General features: G+C 38.5%; 2 protein-coding genes across 8 annotated transcripts in view; both read right to left on the bottom strand.

The window, feature by feature from the left end:
- The window catches only part of eif4g1b (eukaryotic translation initiation factor 4 gamma, 1b), a 71,480-nt gene extending 68,567 nt beyond the window's left edge, over positions 1-2,913 (bottom strand). For 4 of the 7 annotated variants that reach the window (XM_077540143.1, XM_077540146.1, XM_077540147.1 and 1 more), the window contains exon 1: positions 2,656-2,913. The gene's annotated coding sequence lies outside the window, so the exon portion shown is untranslated. Of the gene's footprint in view, positions 1-1,221; positions 1,263-2,655 lie in introns of those variants that run through there. The other 3 variants (XM_077540149.1, XM_077540150.1, XM_077540144.1) reach the window with 2 other exon arrangements.
- An 884-nt stretch (positions 2,914-3,797) lies between these two features.
- Positions 3,798-12,768, bottom strand: part of psmd2 (proteasome 26S subunit ubiquitin receptor, non-ATPase 2) — a 13,370-nt gene continuing 4,399 nt past the window's right edge. The window contains exons 8-21 of the mRNA XM_077540897.1: positions 10,796-10,856; positions 10,387-10,533; positions 9,917-10,023; positions 9,704-9,831; positions 9,469-9,556; positions 9,222-9,384; positions 6,500-6,601; positions 6,260-6,408; positions 6,104-6,187; positions 5,314-5,482; positions 4,979-5,073; positions 4,773-4,899; positions 4,559-4,677; positions 3,798-4,407 (exon numbers count right to left, since the gene is read on the bottom strand). Coding sequence (XP_077397023.1) covers positions 4,225-4,407; positions 4,559-4,677; positions 4,773-4,899; positions 4,979-5,073; positions 5,314-5,482; positions 6,104-6,187; positions 6,260-6,408; positions 6,500-6,601; positions 9,222-9,384; positions 9,469-9,556; positions 9,704-9,831; positions 9,917-10,023; positions 10,387-10,533; positions 10,796-10,856 — 1,722 coding nt within the window. The 3' untranslated portion in view covers positions 3,798-4,224. The remainder of the gene's footprint in view (positions 4,408-4,558; positions 4,678-4,772; positions 4,900-4,978; positions 5,074-5,313; positions 5,483-6,103; positions 6,188-6,259; positions 6,409-6,499; positions 6,602-9,221; positions 9,385-9,468; positions 9,557-9,703; positions 9,832-9,916; positions 10,024-10,386; positions 10,534-10,795; positions 10,857-12,768) is intronic.

Below are 12,768 nucleotides of genomic sequence, written 5' to 3'. Positions count from 1 at the left end.
TCAGAGACCACACATGGCAAGCATACCACCCACAGTTTCCGTTCCATTTATTCAGGAGAGGCGGCCCGCTATCCCTAAATCGTAGCTGCCGCTCCTTCGAATTTCTAATTAAAGCAGTTGGAGGTAGGAAGGGAGGGGAGGAGAATGCAGCACGCAGCTTAACATCGTATGGATAGTGACAAAGATGACCAGCCATCATCGGGAAATTCGCCAACATACATTAGCTAATGAATTAAAACAAAACAATAAATTTTTTAGTAGGCATCTGTCGACTGGCTGGCCAGCTTGTGGTCACGTGCACACATTCACGTGTTCCCATCTCCAACCTTCGCCAGCTGGGCTTTGCAGTAATTATTTTATTTTATTTTTTAAGTTTTAAGTAACCCCAAACCTTGGGGATTTTTTTAATTTATGTTTACTGCTCCATGGAAGTCTTAAATTTTTGTGTGGTAAACACGGAATTGACCAAACATTTTTTTTGTGTGTGTCACAAATATGGTTTTAAAATTATTATTTATGGTTGAGGAAACAATTTGAGTCGACACAATTTGGTGTTCGACTTATACGTTTTCCCCCCGAACCATAGTGACCACAACATTAACAAAATTTGTTAATTTTGATGCTATTGTGATTGGTTGGTCGAATCACGGTATTTACAGGCCAAGCGCATGACATACGTACACTCTTTAACAGTGGAACACATGGGAACTGCCTGTAACAAAATATGGCTGAACCAGAACACTTCTCATCCCTCAATGTATGTACATTTGGAGAAAAATATCTCCAAAGTCGCACGCATATCACAAGCTTCAATGGCCATTGTGCTTGACATCATCATGCACGACTTCTCAGTGAATCTTAGCAATTCAGCGTACACTATCCTAATATCTAACCAAAAAGTGAGTTATGTTTTGTCTTTTTGTGAAGCAACTCGTCTCCAAACAGAAGTACAAACAGCATCTGCCTCCGAGGGTTCATGATGACCACATCACGTCACTCATTTTCATTATTACTAACGTGGGTGAGCGCTGATTTACATTAAACAACTCAACACAACTTTATTTATATACTGCTTTCGCAACAAAGAACATTGGTTAACTTGTTTTTACACTTATAAAAATACTACAGTCTACAGTACATTTAAGAGTGCAGGGTGTGATCTACATGCACACACCAAAGGAAGCGTCTTACAAAAAATAAAATAAAAATAAAAATTGATACCTGAACTTGAGTAGCTGTTGCGTCAAACCACTTTAAGGCACCTATATAATGACTTGACATGAAAGTCACTCTATGTATCGGACTCACAAATTCGTCCAATAACAATCTGAACAGAAAACATACGGCTTGGACAAATGTCCACTTTGTTGCCTTTGACAAACTAAAGGACTGCATGCATCAAGCAGACCAAGAGAATCTTATCCATGCTTTTATCTCCAGCAGACTCGATTACTGTAACAGTCTTCTGACTAGACTCTCTCAAAAGAACATGAGCCAAATGCAGATCATTCAGAACGCTGCAGCTCGAGTTCTGACCAAAACAAAGAGATCAGAACATATTACTCCAGTAAGTAAGGATTTACACTGGCTTCCAGTCAGCTGTAGAATAGATTTTAAAGTTTTGCTATACTCATCTATAAATCACTAAATGGTTTGGGTTCTGAATATATCGAAGAAATGCTGATTGAGTACAAACCCAGCAGGGCCCCGAGATCTACAGACTTCGGCCAACTAGTGGAACCCAGAGTTCGAAGCAAACATGGTGAAGCTGCATTTAGCTATTATGCTGCACACAGATGGAATAGGCTGCCAACAGAAGTGAAGGCAGCCCCGAGTGTAAATGCTTTAAAATTCAGGGTAAAAACTTTGCTTTTTTTTCCCTCATACTTTTAAGGACTTTTAAACAGCATTAACTGTTTGTTTTTTTGTTTGTTTTTTCTTTTCCCCTTCCTTTTTAATTATTATTTTTATGGATGGATGTATGGATGATTATTTTAAACTACCTTATGCTATATGTTTTAAAGTTTGCGGAATAATGTTTTAATATTGTCATTGCATGTTCTCTCGTAACCTACTTTTATTTACTCTTCTTCCTCTGAATGTTAACTACTGTGTTTGTTGATGCTTATGTGTTGTCTTTCCTTGTGTAAAGCACATTGAGTTGCCTTGTGTATGAAATGTGCTATACAAATAAACTTGCCTTGCCTTTAACGGAAATCTTTTCCCATCACTAAGTAAGTGGCCATAAGAGATTGGAATCATGTTGTATTCGACTCAACGCAAACGTCAATACCGAGAGGTGTTTACAAAGCTGCTTTCAAAAACACATTTGTAATAGTACGTCACGTGAGGGCTCGTCTTGTGTTTTATACTGCAGTGTTTGTTAGCTTCGAAGCCACATTAAAGCAATAAAACACTTCGTTGGAGAGTGGTGATGCTAACTGCGAACTAGCTAGCAGTCAGGCTAATCCCAAAATACACAGCAGTACTACTCATAATAAGAATATTTTAACAGTCACAACAGCTTGTAATATTACGAATACACGCATGGTCATTTTGATGAATGACCTCTTTGTGTATATATGCCACAGTCAGCGAATATATGTTTGGTAAATGAGCATATAATAACAATTACTCGTAAAACCGTTTCATTACCTTTCTCTCCTTGAGTCCGCAGAGCCGGACGGACGGAAAGTCTTCCCGGAAGCCGGTACCGTAGTAATTCCGGCCAAATCCCGTCACGTGGAAGGAGTTCTCGGTCGTAAAAGGCAAGTGGAACTCGAACGACCCGTAAAACTCCGACAGCCAACACTAATAAACTTCTGACAGAGGAACATCAAATCAATCCCAATTTTTCCCTAATTACTTAACTAGAAACAGTGAACAGCCGTGTTTTTAAACGATAATACAAGCCATCATATTACCGTTTGATTTTGTAATACGCAACTACCAGCTATATCTGTGCGTGCAATCATGACGCTTATAACGTATAGGGAGTGTTCTTACGTGAACCCAATTCATATTACAGAGTAGGTTTTAATGCTATGTACTGCATGCTTATTTGAATATATCATATAGTGTATATATACTATACTGCAGTCTTTTAGTTGCTTTTTCTCAGTTGCGTCTTTGTGTAATGCGCATTGGAATGCCTTTCTGTATGAAATTATCTATATACTGTATAACTCACTTCCTTGCCATAAATAGTAACAAAAGCGGCTTGGGCCAGCATCTCATTAATAAAGATGTATGTAAACAACTGATCACAATGCCTATGCTGGTTGTCAGGGGAGCAACAAGTCACTTCAGGCCAGCCCACCCAAGGTTCCCCATTTACTGCGTCCACCATCTACACAGCTGCACAGGGGTGACAAACATATTGCAGGGGTGCCTGTCATGGCCTCACTTAGTTCAACAAAGGCAGCATGTTTGTTTTGGTTGTAGAAGACACTTTGCAGCAATATTGTTACGATGTGATAGCCAGACAGAAACAATAATCACAATAATGAGCCTGGTCTGTCAAGTCTTTTAGGGGATTTAAATATAAAGTATCTATCCACTGTTGGCTGGTTCGGAACTCCTTCCATTTACGGATGTTGAAGGCTACTGTGCTCACTGGAAACGGGCTTGTGTTTACCATGCAGTCACATTAGTGAGGTGTGTGTGTGGTCAGACACTCAAGGTTGGGAGAGACGAGTTATCTGAGGCTGCAATCAAATCTTCCGAACTGCTCAGAGGGGTGCAGTTGGGGAGGGGGACCCAAACAAAACGCAACATCAAAAAAAAATGTAGCAATGTTCATTTCACAATGTGGATCCATGTTTTATTTTGAACAAACCTTATACAGTACTGTAATAGAACTTAAAAAAAGTGACAACTGTTGAACAGTGAGGACTAAAAGGCTGGGTGAATGATTTGCTAAGTGAAACATTTACAAAGAGGGCTGGGGATGGATGTTGCCGAAGTTTGAATGCAAGCCAATCACTAGTCCAGGGCAAACCTGTGTTGAGTGGATACGGTCTAAGTGAACCTCTTCCATGTCACAGCAGTCCAATTAGTCAGACCTCCAACCATCCATTTTCAAGACAGTTGGGGCTGGTCACAGGCATCAAACCACTGCTCTTTCCAGCAATGAATCAAAACAAGTTACAAAGATAGCAAAGAGCCATGGAGGGTCACCCTTGAAAAAGGAGGAGGAGGCTGGAGGAAGGGGGGGTTGACAGTCTAAGTTTCATAGTTGGGGTTCTTGCGAAGAATAACAAAGCCCTCCAGGATGGGTGTGACAGGTAAGTACTCCTCTGTGGCCAACTCCGCTCTCTCTCCATGTGCCAGCAAAACTGGTGTGGTGTGGGTCTGGAAACCTGTGATGGCCTTAGGTTTGCCTGCTTGGCCCACAACGTCCACAGCCTGTGGAGATAATCAGAAAAACTTCCATCATGTCATGCTTTGCTGTTAATAACATGCACATTTCTCCCACGTGGTAATAAAACTATTTTTTTAATTATGTTGTTAAACCATGGCTACATTTGTCATATAGTAACTGTATGCAAGACTTTACCTGACCAACTCTGACAGAAACTGGCAGCGGTCGAAGTTCCTCATCAAAGGTGACTAGCATACGTGGCTGCATGGCTGCTACCAGGCCATAAAGAATGTAGTGAGATTTCCCCAGGATTACTGCAATGCACAGTCACACCCAGGCCAAATTTTAATGCAAAGAAATCACTGTAGAATGATTATGAATGGTGAAGCATGTTTGAAAGTAAACTCACTGTTCTTGACGTCGAGGAAGGAGACGAGCACAGTGAGGAGCCCAGCCACAGCAACCTGACTCATCAGCTGCCTGTCGCTATGGTAGGGACAGAGTGTGAGTGTGCCTTTGCCCAGGTGAGCCAGACCCTGGAGACACACAAACAGTACAAAGTCAATACTGAGCCGTGGACAAGGACACGGGCTTCTTTGTAATGCCAGCGCACACCTGGGCCAGTCGAACCATGAAGAGATTGTTGGGGTCTTTGGCATGATATTGTGCCAGCTGCCGCAGCATTGCAGCCAGGCGAGCGTTATTTGTTCCTGGAAAAGCGGGGGGGGATAAGCACGTTATGAAGTGGATGGGTACTGTGTAAAATTATGAATCGCTATGAAATATAATGTGAAAACCACCAGTAAAATCAGTGATTCATACTGAAGATCACCTGACCCAAAATATTATAAATATTTTTATATCAATGTGTATGTAATGGTTGGGTACAATAAACAGGCAGTAAATGAGTCCCACATACAACTTGATATATTTAGGAGATCCAGGCTCACCACTGCCCACCATGCCCATGGCGAAGATTGAGTTGTGTGAGACCTCGGGGTCTGCATCGTGGGAAAACTTGCTGAGGGTGTCCAAGATGTTCAAACGGGGGTTGGACACAGAGATGAGAGCCAGAGCAAGAGGCACCGCTCGCCTCAGAGTGGGCTCACCATATCGCAGCTGATTTTGAAAAATAGCACAAAAAGGAAGCAGCATTTAGATCAAATATAGACACCCCACTCTTTATTCTAGTGGTGCTTAGCAAAGAGTGGCGTCAAGGATACAACATGTCAAGCTTACCATATATAAATAAAACTCTTGAAACCATATTTTTAAGAAAATAACAGAATATAAACGCCTTAAACACCATCAATAAATATGTAATGTTTTTTTTTTTGTATTTGTTATTACAATTATTGTTAAAGCTGCTCTGTGTAACAATTTGCCCAAAAATAGTCTTTTTATTTGACCATATATGACTTAAGCATCTTCTAATTAGTATATTAACACCTTAGCTGTTCACAATGGGTACTCCTGTGAGCCTCTGGCCAATAGTTTTCAGACTGGATTCAGGTTCGAATTTACCACCGCATGTCAGCGGATGTGACGTGTGTGCAGTTTTATTTTTTGACCATAGGAGGCAGTAGTGATTCAAAATGGACTTTTCTGCATTCAGCAGATTTAAATGAATTAAAAATATGGTCTTCACATAAAATAGAAAATTTATACAACATATAAAAAGGCTACCATACTAACTAGTCAAAAGGGCTCCATGTACCACAAATAAATAGTACTTCTCACCAGATGTCCAAACGTCCGCAGTGCCATTTCAGAGCCAATCTCCTCCCCCATAGCTATGAGTGCAATACCAAGAACAGCGACCCCCTACGATGAAACAAAGTGAAATATAATATCAGCAAAGAATATCAGCAATTAAAAATGAAAATGTTAATTTACCTGGTGGGAGCCCATGTCAGCTGTTTCTTTCTTATCTTTGTCTTTTTTATCTTTCTTGTCCTTATCCTCCTCTTTTTCCTTTTCCTTGGCCTCATAGTGCTCGCTGCATATGTGCAGAAGCTGCTGCACCTTCAACACATTGCCAGAACCTAGAAAATGTGACGTGATTACATAAGAGAAGATTCCCTCAACAAAAGATGGGTAAACAGCCAAAATCACTATTAGTAGATGAAGTCTAACCTGCATAAGCACAGATATCGACTAATGTGTTGGCAAAGCTGCGGAAAGGTTCAGGAACAACTTGGAGAGCTGCCAGAGTTGTCTCAATGGCCTCTCCTTTACCTGTGATGGAAAAACCAAAGGGAAAATAAGAGAAGAGAAAAAAACTAACACAATTATTTGAACTGACCAGTCCTTCTGACTACTGTGGAGTACGAATTGAATATAATAAAAAATTGGTTTGATATGAATAAATTATCATTAAATCTAACTAAAACAAAGTTTCTTGTTTTTAGTACTAGACAAATCACTCAAGTCAAAATTCTGGTGAATTCAATTGAAATAGAAAGGGTGTATGAAAATAAATTTCTTGGAGTAGTAATAGATGACAAATTATGTTGGAAGTCACACATAGAAAATGTCAAAAAGAAAATATCAAAAATAATCGGGATACTCTACAAAACTAAGGATGTTCTGAATATGAAATCATTATATACATTATATTGTTCATTATTATTACCATATTTGACTTATTGTGTGGAAATGCATGTAAAACAAATACTAACTCTGTTTTCAAATTGCAAAAGAGCTATAAGAATTATTAATCGATCAAAATAGAGAACCAACACATTCACTATTTATTAAATTAAACACAATGAAATTTTATGACTTAGTTGAATTTAAAATAGAACAAATAATGTATAAAGTTAATAACGATCTACTCTGCCACAGTACTCAGAAGCTATTTGAAATTAGACACAGTCCTTATGAGATAAGGGGTACAAGTGTCTATTAAAAACCCAAAGCAAGAACAAATATTAAGCAAAGGTGTGTTTCAGTAAGAGGTGTGCATTTGTGGAACAGTTTTGGTAATGAGCTGAAAAGATGCAAGTCAATCGTTGAGTTTAAAAAAAATGTTCAAAAAAAAAGTTCAAGAGTATTATTTGGATCAGACGTGAACCGGTACAATTGCAGAAATGAAATGAAATGTTCTTTTGATTCCATTTTGAGGGTGATGAGGATCGTATGTGCGAGTACGATGATGTATTGTTGCGGTGTGCGCAATTACTGTTTGAAATAAGATGTAAAGAATAAGGGGTAGGATTATATAAGTTTTTAACTTCTTCCTACTCCTTTTGGACATGTAAACAATTTCTAACGATTGTTATGATTTTTTTATTTGCTATTTGTTTATGTTTACATGTTCAATAAACTTCAAACTTAAAAATTTCTCTTCTAGTAGTAATCCATGAAATTTGGCAACATCATTTTTCAAATCCCAGTTAATGGAAATGTATCAAATGATTTAGATACCAGAAATACAATGAGAGCGCAGCTTTATGGTCAAAGTTTTAGTCCTGCGTGTAACCCTTTACTCTTGTACAAACAAAAATCACAATTACGCATTGAGATCAAAAATTGTATAAGTGGTATCTAGTAAATTACAATAAGCAATGGCACAATAAATGTCTCCAGGGCATCTATGACTAACAATCCAGTGATGCAGTTCACACTGTACCTGCATGGTCGCTTTTACAGGTACCCTATTTTGGTTGGCTATTTAAGTTGTCCCAGAGTAAATTGCAAGTCGCACCAGTCAGAACAGTAGACTTCGGACCAAAAAAAAAATAAAAATAAAAATCACTGTTCCCTAATCATGTTGACGGTAGCCAACTAGTTCCAGTTGGAATCAAAACTCCCTCTTATAGCTATGGAAAATGATTTTATTTTTTGTTTAAAATGGCTTAAGGTGACGGAAGAAGCAGTGGGAATGAATGTTGACGTATGTAAACAAACACGTAAATGACTATCAAGTCCAGAAAAGAACCACAGTACCAATCTTATTCATCAAACGATATATATATATATATATATATATATATATATATATATATATATATATATATATATATATATAAACCAATATAGTAATTATTGCGACAGGCCTAACTGTTTTTTTGCCAATATGTTCAATATACAAGTTCACAACTGAATGGTACAATACTAGGGGTGTGAATTGCCTCGTACCTGACGTTTCGATCCGTATCACGATTCATAGGTCACGATTCGATTCGATGCCGATTAATCCCGATATGAATTTACAAGTCGATTGTTGCGATTTTTTACTCAAATTTAGAAAATACCATTCAGTAAACTTGTACATGTACACTGTAAGATTTGTATGAAAATGTATTATTTATTGATCTGAAACTTCAGTCTTATAACTGTAAGCTACTGTATTTAACAAACAGCTTGTAACATTTTTCATGTTTGAACAGCGTTAACATTCTTCCATGCTTAAGGTGTGAAATTTAGACGTTTTGTTGAATATTTTTCCATCAAAAATGGATGTTAAAAAAATCGATTCGAGAATTGCGTGCTGTAGTATCGCGATATATTGCCGAATCGATTTTTTTTAACACCCCTATACAATACTATGGTAAATGTCAAGTTCTCATCAATTCATTTCTTACATTTGAAGTAAAACAATGTAAACTGGAACTGTACCTGTAATCTTTGTTAATGGAAATGAGGGTGATTCAAAAATACTGTTTAAAAGTAGCAAGCAAAAAATGTGCAATCGAACTGCTGAGAGAGACTCTCACTATCACAAAATTATTAATAATATAAATTATTATTATATTAACGGCATTTTTCAGACTTTGGAGGTTTCCGTGTCCGCCCCAAAAACAATTCCAGCTATCATTGAGCATTTTCAAAAATAGTGTTGATTGATTGTTACCCAAGTGGTTGAGTCCTAAGCCAAGAGGGAGCCAGCGAGCATACGTGTCTTTCAGTTCCTGTTCGTTCTTTTCCATGATGGTCTGCACAATGGTGGATGTCACCTCACCATTACACGACCCCACAGCGATCATACCACACGCAAGTGCTGTCACTCCAACCACCTGGATGAAAAAAACCCAACAAAGAAATGTATACATTTTTTGCATACTTATTCAGGTGAAGAAAGATCCGCACATAAAACACACCTCCATGCTGGATTTTGAGTCTCCCATGACAGGCAGAAGCAGGGACAGAACATCTTCTCTATTGGAGCCAGCATAAGCCAGACCCAATCTGTAAATTAAAGGTAGATGGCAGGTAACATTTAGCACATGGGTCATCCACGGGGGTACCAAGTAGGCCACAAGGACCACATGAGATAAGGCTAGAAAACTGTGGAACATTCAAGTTATCTTTTTTCTCTCTTCAACTTGTCCTCACCCAAAAATGGCACCTATCCTCATGGTGTTACTGTTATGGAGGACATAGTCTGAGAGCAGGGCAAGGGCTGGATCACATTCATTTCTTACACCTGAGTTTACGATGCCACAGGCAAGGAGTGCACCAGACTGCAAAAAGAGATGAAAAAAGGTGAAGATGAAAATAGAATATGTTGTCTTGAAATGAATGTCAAAACTGAATTGTCTAATTTACCTTTATGTAGTCCTCAGATGAGTAAAGATATTTATCAATCTGGGTTAGGCCACCATCCACATCCCACAGCAAGATCATCCCAAGAGACGCTGCAGCGCTCAACATGCCTTGGAAATTTCAAATTAGATAGATATGTTCAGATATGCAGGGATGCAAAAAAAGATTATTGGTAGAGCTGGGCACTTCTGTCTCTCGTCGTTTACGGCACCCACCTTTCTATGAGTGCCAGTGATGCAAAGCCTCGAGGGAAAAAAAAATAAAAATACACAGAATGAGCCCATTTACGTCCGTAGGTCGGGGTGAGTATACACGGTCACTTTCATTTTGTGTATTTTTGTGGGCCTTCATATCATAAAGCATTTGCCGAATATGCAGAAACACTCTGCAAAACGTGGGTGTCATCAACAATGGAAAGCAACAAGCGACAGAAGTGCCCAGCACTGGTTATTAGTATATACTGTATTTTGTACCATGATCCTTGTTCTTGTACAACCATTTGTTGCCATCATCTGTTAATAGTTTATCTTGTCCAAATGCTGCATTAACAAAGCCATTCACAAAGGAAGAGGCCAAGTTCATACGGGCTGAGTCCACCTGGGAGCCACTTCCTCCAAACCCTTTTAACAGAGAGGGGGAGGGGGGAGAAAGAAAGAAAGGGGAAAAAAAAAAAAAAAAAAAAGACTCATTCAATGACAGTGACATTACAGTACATGTATTTGAAAAAAATAAAAATAAAAACGAAAAATAATTTGTCTCTTAGATAAAATGTAAAACTAATAGTGTAGTTCTATTTGAAGCACATCTTGACTGGATATGTACAATTAAATTACCGTGTGTTATCACAAAGTTTTCCCTTTCCACAATTTATCCAAGACTTACTGTTATTTTCCAGGTGTGTTTTGTAGATGTCATCTGGGACTTTGGGTTCCATGATGTCCAACTGTGGAGGTCAGGAATAGTGTGTCACAAGGTAATGATTAACTAGTATTATTAGTTATTTATAGTATGTTGAGAGAACCAGTTAATCAAAACTATCCAAATGATGGTTTGAGCTCATGGTATGACAGCATGCATGCAGAACATGCAGTCAGTAGCACAAGTTTCAAACAGATTGGTACAAAATGAGATACAAAAACAACAGTAACTCATTTGCTCCCAATAACGTATAAATATGTTTTTTAAAAATGTTTTCAGTGTCCCAAAGACGTATTTATACGTTTGTTTTTTTATGCTAGAGCATACAGAAGGCTTTGATGCCTCTCAATGGCAAAGAACAGTTGCGCAAATGGTAGTTATTACACAAACGGCCAGCAGGTCACGGTGGCAGCAGTGCAAAGGAGATCAACCAGGGCCATGTTGAAAAAAAAGCTCAATTACTCACACCAAAAGCACATCTCTCTCTTTTTTTTTCCTGTCAATGTACACAACTAGGATGACAAGCAGATAGGAGAACTGAGACGTGCCCGCGATGTCATCAAACTCAAAATGAACCACAACAAAAAACAAACAAACAAATTTAAAAAAACAAAAAAAACAGCAGTGATTCCGTGGTCATCATCGTGTCTCAGATTTAAAAATAAAATAAAAAATCTTTTGGCTAAACGGTAGGTTTATTTCATGTCTCAAATTTTTACGTTTCTGAAATACTTCACACTGTGCACATATTGTGTTTGTGTCTTTTTAAAGGTTAAATATTTATATTTCAAATGATCAGCCTTTTGTTTTATTGATTCTTATTTTGAATAGAAAAAAAAACAATTATAACTATCAATAACGACTAATAAATATTTAAACTGATACATTTTTCTGTCATATCGCCCAGCCCTTTGTTGTGGTCTATTTAAAGCTACTCTATGTAGTTTTTCCCCAAAAAATATCTTAATAGCCTTTTTATTTGACCATTTTTGACTGAAACATATTCTAATTAGTAGATCAACATCTTCGCTGTTCACAATGGGTACTCCTACAAGCCTCTTGCCAATATTATTTAGGAAGCGTCCGGTCTGAATCCTTCGAATTTCCCGCCCTCTGTCTGCGGGATGTGACGTCATTCGCGTCATCGTCAGTTGTTTCCTGTCGCGCGAAGACGGAACTAGTACAGATTTTCGCTGCCCCAGACACCCGCTGTTACTCCGCGGAAGGCTGCTCAAAAAAACAAAAAAAAAAACAATATCAAGTGCCAAGAAAAAAAAAATCTAAACTTGATAGTGACCGACGCCGAGAACGAGAGTGAACATTGGTTTGACATTTCAGCGGTGGAGAAAGTTGAGATCGGACTTGGATTAGAAAAGTGATTCACAGCTGGCTTTCTTTCTCCTCCAAAAGGTAAGAAGCGAGTGTCTTGACATTTAGAAGAAAATGTGTTGTTTTCAAATAGCAGTAACCTCAAGATCGATCACTTCTCGGTTGTAACTATTGGGGTGAAAGTGAGGTGGACGGCAACATTTAGCGTGAAAGGGGCGGCAAAGTTGAATGTAATAGAACAGAATGACTTTATGAAGAACAGACGTTCCATTCCGCGGCGTTTCAATCAGGCTAAATGTTGCCTTATTTTCCTCCGTGAAAACAGCCTATTGTAGCTACATTATGCTAACGGAATGTGAACGGTACTACTGAATGGCGATAACATTCACGGCCATATCACACTAAGTAGTGAATAGGTCTATATGTTTTTCACAATCGTCAATTTCCATAACTGACAGCCCACCTTTCGGCTAATGCACAATGACGCTAGCCTGGGGGCGACATACACTAATAATGACTAGAATCAGGTTGACGTCCGTCGAGCGGGGTGACTACAATATGTAACTGCATATTAACATCGGAATGAGGTCCAATTAATTGACGTAATT

Source organism: Festucalex cinctus, chromosome 13, assembly GCF_051991245.1.
Source record: "Festucalex cinctus isolate MCC-2025b chromosome 13, RoL_Fcin_1.0, whole genome shotgun sequence".
NCBI lineage: Eukaryota > Metazoa > Chordata > Actinopteri > Syngnathiformes > Syngnathidae > Festucalex > Festucalex cinctus.
Note: the sequence above shows the minus strand (reverse complement) of the source record. Positions and strands in the feature narration are given on the sequence as shown.